An 18,987-nucleotide genomic window follows, 5' to 3' on the forward strand; every position below is an offset into this window, starting at 1 on the left:
GCAGTCCTGAGACTTGGGTATAGGGCCCAGTGCCTCTGTATCTAGCAGTACTTTTAAAGCTATTAGCTATGACAGGATAGGGCTTTCTGTCTACATATCTTCTGAACACATGAACTAGTGCTTGTTTTAAATAAAACTGATGAATTCTGTGACACTATTAGTTTCTCTAGTACACTTAGTGTTCTGATAGACACATTCTTAGAAATATATTATTGCTGGATATCGTCCGAATTTTTTCCCCTTATACTGAAAATAGATTCTTTTCTCACATAATATATCCTGATTAGTTTCCCCTCCCATCCAGATCCATTCCCTGTCTGTCTCTAACTAGAAAGAATAGGCTTCTAAGAGATAATAATAAAATTAAAAAAAAATGATTAAAACAAAAGCTATCACATTGAATCATCCCAAATTCTTAAGGTCACACAGAAAGACTATTCCCAGCCAAAACCATTGTACCTTTAAAGTATCAACATAGAAAATCTTCACAGTGCAGTCCAGCAAAGACACAGCCAACAGCTTTTGATTGGGAGAGTAATTAACACACAAGACATCCTCATCTAGTTGCAAGGTTCGAGTCTGCTTCACAGAAAGTCTACCCAGACACATGGAGAAAGAAATAATAGATGAGAACTCCACAGACACCCAGTTCCACACTTGACAGAGCCGTGCAAATCAACAGTTCTCCACTTCATTCTGAAGCCCATACACAAATGTCCACTCACCTCTTCTGGGTACTATTTTTATCTGTCACCAACTCAAAGTCCCAGAACTTGACAGCTTTATCAGCACCACCTGTCACAAAGCCACGCTGAAAAGTAAATGACATTTCAGTTAAAAGACTATTTTAGCACAAAAGCTTTGCTAAGTACACATATCAGAATAGTTTAAAACTCTTTTTACTTAACAGCAGATGATAAGAATTAAGAAAAATGTAACTCACCCACCCCTCCACCCTCTCATTCCTCCTACCCCCACTCTACTAGGGCCGCTGCCAGACCTCATTTGAGAATTCCAGCACAGACTAACACTGACAGACTAGGTAATTTCTGAAGTCCTAGGTAACTTCTTCTTATCATGAATAAGAAAAGCCTTTAAGGAATACTATGGAGTTTCCTTTATTTTTATTTTTTTAACTTTACCTAAGAGAGCAGAAGTCAAATGAATTTACTACAAAGCAGTAAAATTAGTTTAACAAACATGTACTGGGTAAATAGTCCATTTCCAGGGTTCACCTCAGAAAGGTATGAACTATTCCTGCAATGTCCCTGATTCAAGCACCTTCGCAATGGTTTTCCAAGTCAAGAAAAACCAACTGCAGTCTATTCTGCGCCATCTCATAGCACACATAGCCACATGTCTATCATACTAAGTGACAGTGGCTACTCTAAACGCTATTTACTTTTTCCAAAAATACATACTTTCAGTGGATAAAGGAGCACTATCATTGAGAATACTTAGATAAATGCCAAAGTATGGTAAGACAAAAACAAAAACATAAACACCCAACTCAAAATGTCAGAGCAGCAGCTCTATCAGGATCAGTGAGTAGTTCTCCAGGTGACAAAGCACCAGGAATGCAAGCACTTCTTACTAAAGGATTTCTCTAGTCATCACTGGACTAAAGAGGGAATGGGAAAGTGTACTTCACCCTCTGCACTGTGGTAAGAAAACGTTTCCCTCTGTAAAGTACTACAAACCACCGTTGAAAAATAGCCATGCTACTGAGAATCAACAGCTGAACTAGACTCAATTTTGCAATGGAAGCTATTCACATTACAAGTGTGTGTGAGAGGACATCTTTGTGAAATCTAAAGATTAGAAACACAGGGGAGCTTTCTTTAATGCAACTGGAAGGAACCTTTCTTAGGCAACTAAACTAGACAGTGCAGCCGGAGTGCCGAAGCCCAGAGCTTTAGAGCCCATTGCAGTTACCTGATCTGGAGAAAGAGACATGGACCATAAAGCTCCACCATGGGCAGCTATCGTCTCCAAGAGATTGCCTGAGGCCAGGTCAAAAAGCTGCAGATTTCCCATCTAGGAAAGTGAACAGGGCTGTAAAGAACACATCTACAAACTTCATGATTCATGCCCAGAGTTTAGAAAAGCAACAACAACAATGTGGGATAACTGCTCAGAAAATGGATCCTGTCTAAATACTGTCTGTATTCCTCATCTGAAGACAGACTGCGACCCACTGGAACATGCAGTTAACATTGGCTGGAATGCTTTCCCATATAGCTATGGAAAGTACAACCTTGTAGTTTCTTGACTCTGCTGCTTTTCCTGGTTCTACAACTTCAAAGGAGAAACACCATGGCTAGGGACAAATCTGAGCAATTCAAATGGAAACTTCATTTTAAGGTTTCTCCCACACTTTAAGTGGACCACCCAAGCCTATAGTGATTGTATACCAAGATTTTTTTCCACTAGTTTTGGTTTCTTCCTTCTACAATACACTGACAGCGAGAACTAGAACTCTACCATGACTCCTGTCTAGACATCTGTATATGCCATGATGCTGCTCTTTCTAACTTTATGACTGCTACAGAATTCATATCCAGGAATTTGCTTGTTATAGAACAGAGTTTGCATCACTAGCACCTGAGACATGTCATGAGGATCACAAGAGCTATGCAGTAACTGCCCTGTACTGTCCAGGCCAGGGACTGCACATTAGCCTTACAGCAGTCCTCAGACAACAACAAAGAGCATGTGGACACTTGTTGAAGGATGGATGAAAATGGACAAAACTTTCAATTGGAATGTTATTCCCTCAACAGGACCTGAAACTCTTTCCAACATTTTATACTTCTTGCCAGGCAAGAAACAGTCACTGTGGCATGTTGGTTTCTTAATAAAAAGCATATATATTTGACATGGGATTACAGGGATAAGGATAACACATACTTGAAAAATATTTTCAAAACACCCCACAACTGAATACAGTCACAGCATTTGGAAGCTGAGACAGGAGAATCATAAATAAGTTTGAGGTAGCCTGAGCTACAAAGAAAATCTCTGTCTCAAGACAAACACATGCCCCATAAACCTTATTCCATTTTATTCTCACTACTTGCTTTTGCTGTGATCAGTCTGTTTATTGTGCATTCCAAAGAAAGGAAGGCTAACAGGACTAAAACAATTTTTCAAAGGCTGCAAAGTTACTAAGTGCCAGAGTATTCAGATGGGGTTCTGCAAGTGACATCATTACTATATAGCTGAAGCAGCCTTCTCTAAGAGGTTTGAAAGACAATCTGAATCCAAATCCGCATCTGCTCATGGCTGTCCCAAACTGATGACAGTCTAAGAATGAAGACCTGGTCAGCTTGGCTTTCTATTACCATGTTCTGTCAAGCCTGATAATATATTTTATTATTTATAACTAATATATCTTACCATCAATTAAACACAATTACACACGTCTGTAAGATGTATGAAGGATAATCATCAAAATGCTAATGGAAGTTAGCTCAGTATTGACTTTAATGTCCTTCTTTGTAATTTGACAGATGATTTGATTTTTTTAAACAAGAAAATGAAATTTTAAAAATACCAGAAAAGATCCATAAACTATTATCTACCTCTAATATAGTCATTACCAACATGCTCTAAAAAATCCAAATTCTCCAGCATCTTTTGAGATGCTGAGTAGAAAAGCCCCAGCTTTACCTTTGTTCCTATGACCACCTGCCTATCACCAGGAACGAAAAAAGAGCAGAGAGCATATTCACAAGGCATCGTACGGATACACTGCAGGGTAGACCTATAGGAAAGAAGGGACAGGGAATTCATGAGAAAGGAATCTTAGAAGTCAGTGTTTCAATGCCCTGAGCCACATAGAGAGACTGAAACGACAGAAGACAAGTCTAAGTCTTGGCTCACATTCATTTTAGTCAAGGAAAAAAATATTATGGACCAATTTTGATTTCTTTGGAGAATAAAGCTGCCATAAAGAGATCATGCTGGGTGGTGGTGGTGCACGCCTTTAATCCCAGCTCTAGTGAGTTGGAGGCCAGCCTGGTCTATAGCTAGTTTCAGGGCAGCCAGGACTATACACAAAAACCCTGTCTCAAAAAAGAACCAAAAAAAAAAAAAAAAAAAAAAAGAGAAAAAAAAAAAGAGAGAGAGAAGCAGAGGAAAGCAAAGTGTCAGCTGGTCTCAACAGGGCCCAGTCTCCAAGGCCTAGGAGAGCAGAGTATAGTTTCAGGTTGAAATGGCTTATCTTTACCAATATCTGAAAGTCAATTTTATTATTATTTTTATTTTATGTGTATGTGTATTTAGCCTGCATGTATGTCTATGTACCATATACATGTAGTGCCCTCAGATGCCAGAAGAGGGTGTTAGATCTCCTGGACTGGAGTTACAAATGGTTGTCAGCTGCCATGTGGGTATTGGAAATTTAATCCAGGTCCTCTTGAAAAGAAGCCAGTGCTTTTAATTGCTGAGCTCTCACTCCAGCCCACAAATTCATTTAATATGGCTATTAACATTTATTCATTCAGCAAATGTAGACATACACCTCTTAGGAATGTTTTGGTCAATGACAAACCACATACTTGGAGATCCTGTTAAGACTATAATGGAGTAGAAAATGGCTCAGTGGTTAAGAGCACTTGCTGCTCTTCCAGAGAACCTGGGTTTGATTCCCATCACCCACATGGCAACTTACAACTGTTTGTAATCAAGTACCAGTGGATCCAATACCCAATGCCCTCTTCTGACCTCCATAGGCACCTGGAATGCACATGGTATACAGACAAACACTCATAAAATAAAAATAAATCTTTTAAAAAAATTTTCTTTGCCAGTGTAGTGCATTGTGTATACTTACATTTTTTGGCGAAGCTGATGTATGTAAACCTACTGAGATGAAATTTGTATAAAATATAGCACAAGTGATTATGTACAGTATATAATACTGATAATAACAGATGATTTTTGTTTGTTTGTTTTATTTTTGGTTTTTCGAGACAAGGTTTCTCTGTGTAACAGCCCTTGCTGTCCTGGAACTCGCTTTGTAGACCAGGCTGATCTCAGGTGATCTTAGTGAGATCCACCTTCCTCTGCCTCCTGAGTGCTGGGATTAAAAGCATGCATCACCATGCCTGGCTTGTTAGTGATTTTTATATTTAGTATAGTCTAATTATATAAAAGTTTTCTATAAAAGAGCATATACCTGCCCTAGCCTTGCATACTTCCTGTTTACATACAGACAAAGCTAAGTTAGCAGAGATTAGCTAAATAACATTCTATGAGAGCACACAGAGTATTATTCTAGATGGTTCCAGTTTTTCACTAAACTAGGAAGCATTATCATCAGCTTTAAGGTATTTGAATTATCTGAGGTTTGAGGTAAAAGGAAGGAGGTCAAACAGCTGAGGAAAGGAAAAAAAAGATGAAAATTAATGTAAATTTCGGATGGTATTAGACTTGAATAAAAAGGAGCAATGACTGTACGCTCTCTTCCAGCCAAATGTAGCCAAAGCTCCAACACACACACACACACACACACACACACACACACACACATTTATTGGGATGGAAGTCAACTTGCAAGAGCCAGTTCTCACTTTCTACTATGTGGGTTCCAGGTCCTTAGTGGCAAGTAGCTCCACACCAAAATCTGATATAAGCTCTGTAGACCAACACCAAAATGCATCAATTGTATCTTTTGACTGAACTGTATTTAGGTTCTTGAGGATAAGAGCCAATCGGCCGGAATACCAAAAACATTTCAAAGAAAAGGCAATTCTACTGGACAGATACAGGAAACATCACTTCACAGACCTGTTCCATATCTTAATGGACTCAGCTGCAGCTGAAAGCACAGCTATATTATCCGAGCTGAAGGACAAAGTGCGCACATCACTGCGATGGCCTCCAATGGTGATCCTGCTTGTCCTGACAGGCTGAGGGGTCGGCAAGGATGCATTGAGAGAATATAATTCCACCAGGTTGTTCTGCAGCAGGAAGACTGCCTTTAACTCTCCTTGAGGTGAATGAATCAGGTCAAAGGATCTGCATGGGAAAGTCATCACAAACATTCCAGCTACTGTCTTAACTCATGAAGTCAACATTGACTCATGAAGTCAACTTTTTTTCTAAGAAAAGCCTAGTGATGTCAATCTATAGTTTAACCATGTATATAGAATTTTAGATATAATACTGTTCTGGGTATTGAGCAGCAGTTGAGCATAGGCTTAAAAGATTTTTATTACTTTTACTTATTTGAGTGTGTATGTGTGTATGTATACATGTATATGGACCACAACTGGAGTGTGGGGGGCTAAATGACAACTTGAAGGAATCATCAGTTCTCTCCTTCTACAGTATGGGTCCCAGGGACCAAAGACAGGCTGCCAGGCATGGCAGCAACATGTTTCTTTACATCTGTTGAACCATCTCAGAAACCACAAGCATAGGATTTTAAAGTAAAAAAAAGCAATAAATAAATAAGTAAATAAATAAAATCTGGTCTCAGCTCTTAGTTTTGACACATTTTGTTTCTGTGTTGTGTTGTAGTTGTAAGATTTAAAATACTTTCTGAACAAAGAATAACATTTTTCTTAATTGGCAGCCTGAAAGAATCAATTAAAAAAAATAGGCATGTGGGCTTGTGAGTATGACATGATCACCACCTTCAAATGTAATTCACACACATGTTGGCAAATACCATGACAGTGCCAGGGACACTTGGTAGCTTATTACTCTATAATACTTAAGACACTAAATCTTCCTTACTTGATCTTGGAAGAAGTCTTGATATTGGCCACCCGATGGATCTCATCCTGCAGTGTCATTGAGACACTAGTTTCAGGGTCCTCCTCCCCACTGGCAGAGTTCAATCTAGGAAGGGAAACACACCTAAAGTATCACCTATTGATTTTCCAGGAGCATCCTCACTCTTGCCACTCGCATTCTGGGACAAACAAGTGGATGATTCTTGGGGAGTGGCCTGGCCACCAGGGTCACCTCGAGAGCTGAGCAGACTACAGTGTACTAATCACCCTTAATAAACAGACTGGGAATGCAACAGGCCCATGACATCTCCTGCAATTATTTGTCACCCAAGTCACTGCACTGAAGTGTTCCTGGTGGACTTCTCTAGCTAGTTCTTGAACTTTCTCAACAAGTCTCTAGCCTGCAATTAGTTGGACTTTGTCATGTGAGCTAGAACACATCTAAAAACATTTGCTATCATATGATTTTAAAAATCACTTTTAAATTTGATAAATCACCCATTAAAGAATTTTTTCTTTCTTTTTTTTTTCCCCAGGTATGTTTGTGTGGAGGCCAGACACCCATGTAGGATGTCTGTCTTCCTCAACCATGCTCCACTTTAAGACAGTATTTTTTAGAGAACCTTAAGTCCTCTGGTTCTTGCTGGGAGCTGCTAGTAGCAATGGCTTTACCAGAGGCTACAAGAAAATACAGCAGATAACTGATATTCAACAAGTTGACCTATCAAATGAATAATTCTGATGGGAGCCCCACTTGGCAAAGACCATGGGGGTCATTGACTCAATCCATTTGTTTCTGCCTGTAATTTTCCTCATGTGCCACTTCATTTCTTCCCTAAAAACTGCTCTGGGTGTTTTCCCACTGCTTGTGTGCTTATCTCATGTACATATTCCATCTATTAGGCACACATACAGCTGCAGATGGTCAGGAAGATGATTTCTGCTTAAGCTATATAATTCTAATGAATAGAAATAATACTAGGATATTTTTCTTTATTCAGATCGACATAGGAAAGTCACAAACAAGCCTTTTACACATTTAGCTAGACCTCAGAACAAATTCAAAACAGACTAGCTGCCCCTGCAGATAAAATACACAAGGACAAGTTCCCAGGTGTTTATTGCTGAATCAAGGTCAGACTTGAAGCAACTTTGTTAACTGACTTTCTGCACGCACTCCTTACCACTCAAGGTTCAGCCAAATAACTGTTTATTGCTTAGGTCCTGGGTTTCAATATTACTTTCTACCTAGGAACCCTGACCACTTAGAGCTACGTGAATGGCCAAGCATTACTCACTGGCCAGTCAGTGTGACCTCCCTAGCCTGAGAGAAACTGTGACTTACTATTGTATGTTATGAGAATGGGTCAGCCCCTGAAAATGTAACATATAATTGTCCAGAGTTTGGCTATTGAAGTGTGTGTGTGTGCATGTGTGTGTGTGTTCAAAGGGAAATGTAGCTGGGAATGCACAGAGAGCTGAGGAGAGACGATGAATAGTGAAGCAGAGGAGAGAGCTGTGTGAGACAGCTGCTGCGATGTAGGTGACAGAGCTATATGAAAGAGATGTGTGCAGAGGAATGCGTGTAGAGAGAGATTTGGAGCTATGTAGAGAAGAGATGTAACTGTATATAGAAGTATACGGCTATGTGGAGAATGTAACTGTGAAAATAGATGTATGTAAAGAGATATAACTTGTGGAGACAGAGAGAAGAGAAAGATTTTTCAAGATGAAGTGAAAGAGAAAGTTCCCATCAGAAACCAAGTGTGTTTCCTTATTTTCCCCTCAGATAGAAGTCTAGCCCTCAGATAGGTAAGAATTTTCCCTAAGCCCTCGCTACTCTGAGGCATTCTTTCTGCTACCCTGGGTGTAGTTGTGGAGGCTGGTCCTCGCGGGCTGCGTTAGGTTCTTCTCCTGACTGGCCAGTAAGCTGAAGAATCTCCTGACTGCACCTCCCTGGCATTGACACAGATACATTCCCAGTGTGCCTGGCTTTAAAAATCTGCAGTCTATTTCTGTGTGGGTCTTAGTGCGACTCAGAAATGTGTTAGGAATAAAGAAGTATAAATCAGAAATCCAAACCTTATGGTACTAGTACCCCACCAACTCTCTAGTTTTTAGCTCTAATATGTAATCAAGTAAATGTTTTAAAAGTCAGTTTCTCTATAATATATGGCTACCCAGGATGTTTTTTATCACTATTTTTTTTTTTCTTATAAACATACTTTGCTTTCTTTCTAGCTTTTTTCAGCTTCTTATCCATTTTCTTCTGAACTTCCGCTTTGGAAAGGATACAAAATACTTCTAGTACAGAATCAGTTCCCTAGAAAGGCAAAAGGCAGGCAATGTGAGTCTAAGATAGGCAGTTTATAATTTAGCTTATACCCAGTAAGAACTAACCAGCATTTAGTTTTCCCTAATTTATCTGTCTTCCCTTACTGGCTGGATCATCATGAATAACTTAATCTGCCTGGGTGTGTTGTCTCGTCTCTAAGTGAGAATATTACTTCCCACTCCGTGCTCCTTTGAAGGCCAAACAGCATGCACCTTTCACAATGATGAGAAAAGCTAGTCTTTAATAAATGGTTGCTAACAACAAAGGTATTTACTTTTACTTATGTTACGAATGTTATGCTAGGACATTAGACACACAGGAATATACACTAAATTTTAAAGTGTGTGTGTGTGTGTGTGTGTGTGTGTGTGTGTGTGTGTGTGTGTGTGTGTGTGTGTGTATGAGAAGTGTAGGTGCCTGCAGAGGCCAGATGTGTCTGATCAGAGCCCCTAAAGCTGGAGTCACAAGTGGCTGAGAACAGTTCAACATGGACAATGGGATTCAAACCTAGGCTCTCTGCAAGAGCATTACTTAGTCTTAACCACTGAGCTCTCATTCCAGACCCATTTTCTGAATTATTAAATAATCCAAAGACAAGTCCAGGCCCATACTGAATTATGAAAGAATGAGTATCGAAAGAACAGTCTTACTGTTCTGTAAGCCTGGTACTCACGTGGCAAGCAAGAATCCTGCCTGTCTTGTCCACGGCAAGGTTGACAACTCTGTCCCTTCCTTCCCGCATTATGGAGCCAGCCTTTCTGCATGAAAGGATGCGCTACAGAGGAAGCAAGAAAACGTGGAGGTTAAACATCTGTTCTGTTACACCTCTGAAAAGACATGAATTTAATATATACAGGTGACAAAACACTCCCGAAAATGATAATTGGAGATGGTTGTACTAAAACCTGTCCTTTCTTGCCATACTAACAAAGCTCAACCAAAGAAACAAAGTGGATTACATCTTCAGAAGCTTCATCTGTCTCAGGGGTACCATCCTCTGCTTCAGGCATGTCCTGTATTCCAGAACACTCTTTGATTTTCTTGGGCTCTGGTTCTTCTGGGTCATCAATCTATTTTGTAAAGATCAAAGAATAAAAGTTAAAATGTCTCAGGGATGACTTTTAACCCCAATGATCGAGAAGCTCTCTTAGAACCACTTACATCTTAACTGGTGACCTCTGATAAACTTCTTCAATGTCTGGACAAGTTTCAGAATTTATTAGAAACTGGCATTATATACAACAAAACATCATCCATTATACTATCTCCACTGACTTTCCATAATGTAAGGACTATATATGAGCAGATAATGGTGTAAAAACAAATGGCTCAACCCTTCCTTAACTTCAAAATTTTCTCTTTGTAGGAAAAGATATTCTAGAGTGAAAGTCTGCGTTTAGTATTGACATTGGCAGAGGCAGTGTAAGGTGTGTTACAGTTTCTCCTTAAACACAGGAAAAACAAATGCTAGTCTAAGATATATAAAACCCATCACAGTGGCTACTGGATCTAAGGCTATACACTAACTCCAACTAAGCCTAAAGTTTCTAATCACCCCCCTACACACACAGACACACAGACACACACACACACAAATTGAGAATCACTGTAAATCTCCTGAGAATATATCTGTGTACAAGAACGCATGCATCCTACATAGACTGCTGTTTGAAGAGAAAGTCCTCTGAAGTCCACCTTCATATGTCCATAGGTCCAGGAATACAGGCTGAAATGCCACAACCTAAACAACACTATTACCAGAAGCTCTAACCCTAAATCCTCTCTTCTCAGCTCAAATAAACCACAGCAGTGAAGGCACAATGAAGAAAAGTCTCTGTTTAGAAGTTTTAGGTCATCAATGTAAGAATTCTTTCTATCCCATCTGATTCTGTGTCAATGAGATGATGAACTGTGAAAACTAGCAACTGGACATGATCTGAACACAGTAATTACCTCTTGCAGATAGGCGATATCCCAGGCTCTCAGCTCACTGTCTGCAGCCCCAGTGATTAGTCGCTTTTCTTCTGAAACCAGAACCAAGCCCCACACCTAAGAATACAGAACAGTTTAATCATTTTTTTAATACTCCAAGTGGATAAAAAAAGCATTGCAAAAGTGTATGTTCACTATAATGAAGTCTCTCTGGCATTCCAAATCTAAGGAAAAGTGTATTAAGGAGATCTTTTAAAATCCACTAACTGAAGCACTTTTCCAGTGGGGGAAAGGCCTGTGGTGAAACTGCTCATGTGGTACTAGGAGTTTCTCCACATTCCTATTGTTCTGTTTAGATAATAGCTACTCATCACAAATCCTAAGCACAGTCCATGATTCCAGGTCTCATATTGTTTTTGGCAATGTCTAACAAATAAAAGGTGCCTTCATAATTCTCAGCTTTTAGCATCCAAGAATTAAACAGTGACACAATGATACTGATGCCAGTCAATTTTCATAGAATCCTCTTTCCACTTCATTATTACCAGTATGTTTTTGAAAACCTGACATAAAGGGAGGCAAAGATATTTAAAATAGCCTCTAAACTTGGCTGAATAAATCATAAAACATAAACTACCCTTCTGGTGTACGTATGCTCCCAGAAAAGGCACTGTCTACATAATATCATTAAATGTCTCTACAATTGTGGCTATTCTTGGTTGTTGACTACATCTGGAATTAACTAAAACTCAAATGATTTAGCATACCTGTAGGGATTTTTTCTTAACTAAATCATTTGAAGTGGAAAGACCCACTTCTAATCTGGATCTTTGAGGTGGGAAGATAACACCTTTAATCTGGCCACACTTTCTGCTGGCAGCCTATATAAAGGACATGAAAGAAGGAAGCTTGTTCTCTCTTTGCCTGCTTGCTCTCACTCTGACTAGCAAATCCATTCCTTGACTGGCACTATAGCCTACTTCTTCAGGATTCTGGTATCTACGGATGATCAGCTAGGATATCCAGCCTCATGGACTGAACAACACATAGATTCTTGGAACCTTCCACGGGTTGACAGCCATTGTTGGGACTACCTGGATCACAGCCTGTAAGTCATTCTAATAAATCCCCTTTCTATATGTACATATAGATTCATTCTATAAGTTCTGTTCCTCTAGAGAACTCTGACATAACAGTCATAGGTGAATTTAATTAAAATAATGAACTCAAAGGTTATAAGTCACCCAGGGCTTACGTGTACAAGACCAGAAAAGCTACATCCATTCCAGTGGCTGGCACTGCTTCTTCCCAGCCAACCTCACTATCTCTCAAGACAACACACAGATCAGTGTGAACAGTAAAAAGAACCAGGGAAGGTCAGAGGAGAAACCATCTTTTGTTTTTTGCTTTGTCACACTTCTCTGGAGCCCATGACCCAACACGTACCTCAGTTCGGTGGCCAACCATTGTTTTGAAGCAGTGCTGGTTATCAAGGTCCCACCACTTTACCATAGTATCTTTCCCACTAAAAGAAAAACCAGAAAAAAAAATCTTACTAGGAAGACTCATTAAACTAACAGGGATGTAAGCAACTCACTTGTTGTTCTAGAATAATACAGCAGTAATGCTGGAAGCTATTCTATCTGACTGTCCTGATATGCCAAGAATTCCAACTCCATGTGGCTGCTCTTCCAGGAAAATAAGGAGCTTCACTCCTACACACAGAAATGACTGAGCTACAGAACACACAACCCAATCCATCTGCCTTCCTCCCACCACTTCACTTTACAGCACTGGCATTCTGTCTAACACAGAAACATCTCAGGACCCCACCCCCACCCCCACCCCCACCCCCCCCACCCCCACCCCCGCTCCCTTGTCATCCACATCATCAGTTTTTCCGCACTGGAAACACTTCCTCTGTGTGGTCTCTAAAGTTTGAATGCCAGTCCACATCTGTAAAAACCTGAACGCCTCCTCCAACCTGCATTATTCAGTAGCTCACATGATCTCTTTGCCCACTGCTGGTTTCTCATCCCACAACACTGAGGTAACTTATTTTTAAAGTTTACCAATTTAATGTTCTCCACAGAACCAAGGTCAGGCTCTTCTCACATCATTCTCAAAACCTGTTTGTTCTTATTCCCCTAACTCAGGTGTCTCCCGTCCCTTGCCAATAGGAAACAAATCTCCACTGGGACAGGGTTTGGGGCTCTTCAACTCTTCCTGAGCCACTATAATGTTACTGTAATTACTGCCTGACAAACCTTATGATCTTAGTCTTTCCTGAGTGAACACCTTATGGACAGTGGTTACATTAGGCTGAGCCATATGAAACTGATAATATTTGATCACTTTTGACATTACAAAAATAAAATTCTCAAATGGTTCAACCTAACAGATGTTGATTAGGCCTATGACGCACATTTTTCCTCAAAAGGCAGTCTAAACCAAACATACAGCTTAGAATTCTGCTTTCCTGAATCTAGCGATCCAGAAGATAAATGCCCACTCTATAGAGAATCAGAAAAGAAAATTCCCAAATGCTGTAACTCACTGTGTAACTCTAGCATTTGAGGGTCAAAAAGAAGAGCTGGCAACCTAAGAGGAAGCACCACAGCAGGGAACAATAAACAATGAGGCCAACTCCACATCAAACTCTGGAATCCATCATGTCTTTACCTTGTAACTAGCAGATTCCTTTCTCGTAGGAACAGAGCTTGTGTGACGGCATCCTTGTGTCCCTTTAGACGGTAGAGGCCACTTTCATTGATCACATCCCAAATAATAACATCTGTATCCTTAAGGGATAAAGTAACACATAAGAAAAAACATTCTTCTTACCACAAAAGGTCAAATGTTACAAATAATGGGACTCAATCACTACAAAGACATATACCACCCTGCACAACTTGGAAAGCAGGTTAGGTAGCAGCCTACCCTTTCATCACCGAAAATGAGCAGAGACTTTGTTTTACATTGTTCTGGTTGTATATGCATGAGATCTCTGGGTTATTTTCTTGCTAGAAAACAGAGATTTCTAAGTATGGCAGCAGGCCCCTGTAGTCCTAGCTACGTGGGAGGCAAGCTGAACAGTCCAGTGAGACCCTACATCAAAATCACAAAACAAAATAAAGAAGAAAACAGAGTTCGTGCTATGTGTTCAGCTTACAACCATCTTATTTAATGCACTTTGATAGTTAATTCTGCTCTACTCTAATTTCTAGTGTCACAATTTAAAGTTTATATTTTACACATATGGGTCATTTCCAATTTTCTGTTACTAAAAATATGCAAAACTGAAAATTCACATGCACAAATCTTTGTACATTTATCTTAGTCCATATAAATACTACACTTTGCATCTGTCTATAGAACTATCTAAGATCTGTAAGAGAAGACAAGCTTCCCATCTGTGCACTCTGGGTATTATCACATTTCTGAAATTCTTCAGGGAAGAATGCTTGGTCTTCATAATCACTTCAATTTGTTTTTCTGAACACTAATGATACTTTTGTTTCTGAGACAGGGTCTGATGCTCCCCAGGCTGGCCTTGATTTCACTCTGTAGCTGAGGATGACTCTGAACTTCCGATCTTCAGCCTCCATCTCCCAAGTGTTAGGTTTACAGGCACATGACAAGTTTATGTGGTACTAGAGACCAAAGCCAGGGATTCCTATACACTAGGCAAGTATCCTACAAACTGGGCCATATCTCCATCCCTAATGCTAATTTTTCTCATGATCTGTGGTGAATAATGGCTACCTTCATGGCTTTAAAACTGTTCACTCATGTCTTTTTCATTAATGTTATCTCTTACATGTTATATTTTATACCTTATTTTACTGTAAGTCTAATAGGTAGATGATAGTATTTTATTAAATACTTTCCCCTTTTCTTTTTTTATAACTTTAAAAAATGTGAAATATTTTATGTCTTAAATGTATGTTTCAAATCTATCAATCTTTTCTTCTTTGTGTTTTTATTTTTTGAGAATTTCATATATTTTATCATATTCTCCCCCTCAATCATCCCAGCCACCCAACTTCATGTTCTTTTTCCTCTTTAAAAAAAACAAATCCAAAACCAAACAACAATAACAACAAAAGCACAAGAAACAGAGTCTGATTTGTGTTGGCCAAATACCTGAGCATGGGGCCTGCCTGAAGTGTGGCTGATAGACCCAATCTCACTATACTGAAGAAAACTGCCTGTCCTCCCTCAGGAGCTACCAATTGCAAATAGCTCACTTTCCCTTCTCCTGTGCTGGAAAAACAATGTTTTTTCTGTGCTTTGCTTTTTCTTTGAGAGAGGGTCTCAGTTGTGTATCTCTGGAGGGCATAGCCTGCCTGATTGGCCTGTGACTCACAGAGATGCAGATGCCCCCATCTCAACTGTTGGGATTAAAGGTGTGTGCCAGCATGCCTGGCTCTAACACATTAACTTTTAAAAACATAGGAATAATACTAATTTTACAGAATTCATTGGCAAATTATTACCATCTTCTTTTCCAGTCTTACTTGTTTTATAGTTTGGGGTAGCTCTTCTACAATATGATAGGTTCAGAGTACCTTTGTCTTATTCTTTCATTACACAGACTTTTATCAGTGAACATAACAGGAAACTAGAGAATACCCCTCCATGAGTACCCCCATCTTCCTCACTCTATTTCTCCCGACTGTATATTAGCTTAGCACTAAGAATCCAGTTTCATGTAACAGTTTATGTAAATAACCTGCTTCTACATAAGTGTGAGAAAAAACGCTAGACATCTGTCCCTGAGGCTCACCTTGGACCCAGAAGCCAGTCTTCCTCCTAGCTGATCGTACTTTAAGCTAGTGACAGCTGCTTTGTGTCCATTGAAGGTTATGTTTCCTTCACCACTGAGGAGGCTGAAGATTCGGATGGATCCATCCTCATAACCAACAGCTAGATGCAGCCCATCTGGGGAAGGACACAAGCAAGTGACTTCTTGTTTAAGCCCCTGAAGGATAAGGATCTGAAATCATAAAAACCAACACCAATGCAGAAGAGTGAGGCATGTATCAAGACACAGAGTGGGAATGATTTCAGTAACAAAGTGAGCATTAACAATTTACAGCCACTGATGCACAATGATAAAATTCTACATGCAAAGACAATGAGATTCTCAAAAGGTAATCATTTCATCTCAAGCTTGACATTGGTATACACATGCAAATTATCCAGGCAATGAAATAAGTTACCAAATTTTTATCTTAGTGAATTTAGATAATGGGCTATAAACCTATCCTTGCTTTAACACAACCTCATGGCACTATAGTACTAGTGGTTTCATCCCAAGAGGCTCTGGGTATCAGCAAGTATGTATGTGTGTGTGTATATATATGTATGTATCTATCTATCTATCTATCTGTCTATCTATCTACCAATCTATCATCTCACCTCTCGGGAGTTACACAGTAAACAGGGATGAATCAAGTATCTCTATGTGCTTAGCAAAAAGGAGTAACTTCAATCACAGTCAAAGAAGAGCTCTGCAACTGCTGGATCTCATCAGCATATATAAGAAAAAGACAACTGACACAGTGGAGTAACAGTCCTTTTAAAATCCTAACGTGCCGGGCGGTGGTGGCGCACGCCTTTAATCCCAGCACTCGGGAGGCAGAGCCAGGCGGATCTCTGTGAGTTCGAGGCCAGCCTGGACTACCAAGTGAGTTCCAGGAAAGGCACAAAGCTACACAGAGAAACCCTGTCTCGAAAAACCCAAAAAAAAAACAAAACAAAACAAAACAAAAAAAAAAACCATTGTATAAAATCCTAACGTTTAAAATTGGCTGTGCGCACAAGCAGAACTTGAGAAGTAGAACTTGTAAACAAAAGTAGAAATTAATAAGAGCTACAAGTAACGACCTATGAAAATTAACACAGACATATAAGAAGCCAGCTCCTGTTTGACCGTGTTTTGCAGAACACAGCAGAATGTTTGCTAGCTGTCTAGATAGAAGCAAGGGGGGGTGATCTCTTGAGGGCTCACACACAAATGAATGCAGGCAGGTCAGTCGGGGCTCTTCCACTCTAAAATCAGTGTCAACTTATTCATTTCTGACTCACCTTCTCGCCTTTCCTCAAGTCCCAGATAAAAACGTGCTCACAGGCAGGTACTGCCACATAGCGTCCTTTCTCGCCACGAAGTGTCACAAAAACGATGTTACCTTTTTGGCTACCAATCAGGCCAAAGACAGCACTAGGCACATATCGGAGATACTGTTTGGTAAGCCCCATGTTAGGATGTCTGAAGCCACCGGGAAGGCAATCTGTGCATATAAACAAAATTCAGCTTTGCAGTACATTGGCTCTGGAAGGCTAACAAACACAAACCATTTTTCATATGGTCAAAAGCATATAACTTGGCTCATGGTAAGGTACTTGCTATACAAACATAATCCCTAGCACCCAAACAAAAAGCCAGGCACAGAGAAATGTGTATGGGATCACAGCATTCAGAAGGCAGAGACAGACAGATCCCTAGAGCTCAGAGTCAGCATAGCTGAATCCATGAACACCAAGTTCAGACAGACCCTATGTGTGGAGCAGAGGAAGCCCTGAGTGAATGTGTCCTGTTGACATGAGAACAGCCATGTGAAGGACTTCAAATGCCTCAGAGCCACGAGAGTGGCAACCCCTTCCTCTGGTCCAAGTGGCGATGTTTATAGTATTCCAGAAAATGTCCACTGTAGCTTTCTTGCCCCATGTTTACTGGTTGAAGACTGTTCCTCTACAGACTGCTCCTATTGAAATTAGCTAAACCTGCCTCCTTGTTGATCTGTATGCAATAACCTCTCCTTCCTGTTCAACTGTATGTAATAAACATGATGAGCTTCTGGGGTGCTACAGACTCTCCATCTGAGAGTCCAGACCAACTGATCTCAGCTTTTCCATATGTGTGTCCATGTGTCTGTCTTTTCCTCATCCCCTTGCTTCCCCCAGTCAGGGTTCCAGGGCCCAAGCCACGCAAGGACTGGGCAACCATGTCTCAAGAAGTAAGCTAGAGGTTGACTGAGAAAGACACTCCATATCAACCCTCCATCCTCCACACACACACTACCTCCTCCACATCCACATACTCAGATAAACATGTACATGTGCACATCCAACGACGTGCAACTTGTGACTTCTTAAGCTTTACTGACCTTACTCAACATGAAATCCCTCACCCCTTGAGCATTAAATTGTTGACACCGTCACAATCACCTCATGAACATCTAACACAGAAGCTTCATGGCAGCCATTAAATTCTCTTTTGCCCTGTCAACCACTATCAAAGTTCTCACACCGAAACTGGTAAGCTGAGACCGAATTGTTTCATCAACGATTACTGTAAATCTGGCTTCATGTTTTTTGTTTTTTTTTTTCCCTCACGGGCACCTAGATTAACCCAATAAAGATGAAGGAAAGGGCTAAGAATGTAGCTCAGCTTGCCTAGCATAGTAGAGTCCCTGGGTTAGATCACCAATGCTAAACAAGCCATGTGTGGTGGTACACACCTTTCATCTAGGCACTAGGGAGGCAGTGACAGGGTCTCAGGAATTCAAGGTCACTACGTAAGGAGTCCAGGGCCAGCTTAGGCTACATATGACCCTGTTACCCTATCTCAAAGAAGAAACAAAACAAAAAAGAATTCAATTCTTCTGCAATTATTCCTTCAGCTTAACGAAAGTTGCTCATCAGACACCCTTCTGCAGTATTTTCAGTGGAGAATCCATACAGCATGTTGAGGCTTGGAGACTTCCACATCTCCATTTCTAGCTGTGTCTAGATCCATGAATAGAGTTCCAAGCATTTATAGGACATCCCCCTCAAACACCTTCCATGACTACCTTACTTCCTAAACCCGTCATATCATTTTACTTTAAAACACACAATCTCCCCAGCTATTAAGGTTTAAAACTGTCTACTAACCTTTGACTCATTAAAAAAAAATCACAGTAGCAA

General features: G+C 40.1%; 1 protein-coding gene across 2 annotated transcripts in view; it reads right to left on the reverse strand.

Annotated features, from left to right (window-relative positions):
- Wdr3 (WD repeat domain 3) overlaps positions 1-18,987 on the reverse strand; it is a 30,560-nt gene that overhangs the window by 10,562 nt on the left and 1,011 nt on the right. For both annotated transcript variants that reach the window (XM_052731513.1, XM_052731514.1), the window contains exons 2-15: positions 17,107-17,309; positions 15,803-16,012; positions 13,696-13,814; positions 12,460-12,538; positions 11,035-11,130; positions 10,041-10,151; positions 9,755-9,856; positions 8,972-9,069; positions 6,748-6,852; positions 5,794-6,024; positions 3,673-3,766; positions 1,936-2,037; positions 726-811; positions 460-595 (exon numbers count right to left, since the gene is read on the reverse strand). In XM_052731513.1, coding sequence (XP_052587473.1) covers positions 460-595; positions 726-811; positions 1,936-2,037; positions 3,673-3,766; positions 5,794-6,024; positions 6,748-6,852; positions 8,972-9,069; positions 9,755-9,856; positions 10,041-10,151; positions 11,035-11,130; positions 12,460-12,538; positions 13,696-13,814; positions 15,803-16,012; positions 17,107-17,277 — 1,740 coding nt within the window. In that variant the 5' untranslated portion in view covers positions 17,278-17,309. The remainder of the gene's footprint in view (positions 1-459; positions 596-725; positions 812-1,935; positions 2,038-3,672; positions 3,767-5,793; positions 6,025-6,747; positions 6,853-8,971; positions 9,070-9,754; positions 9,857-10,040; positions 10,152-11,034; positions 11,131-12,459; positions 12,539-13,695; positions 13,815-15,802; positions 16,013-17,106; positions 17,310-18,987) is intronic.

The sequence above is a fragment of the Peromyscus californicus genome, unplaced genomic scaffold (genome assembly GCF_007827085.1).
Source record: "Peromyscus californicus insignis strain IS unplaced genomic scaffold, ASM782708v3 Scaffold_9__1_contigs__length_137607984, whole genome shotgun sequence".
Lineage (NCBI taxonomy): Eukaryota > Metazoa > Chordata > Mammalia > Rodentia > Cricetidae > Peromyscus > Peromyscus californicus.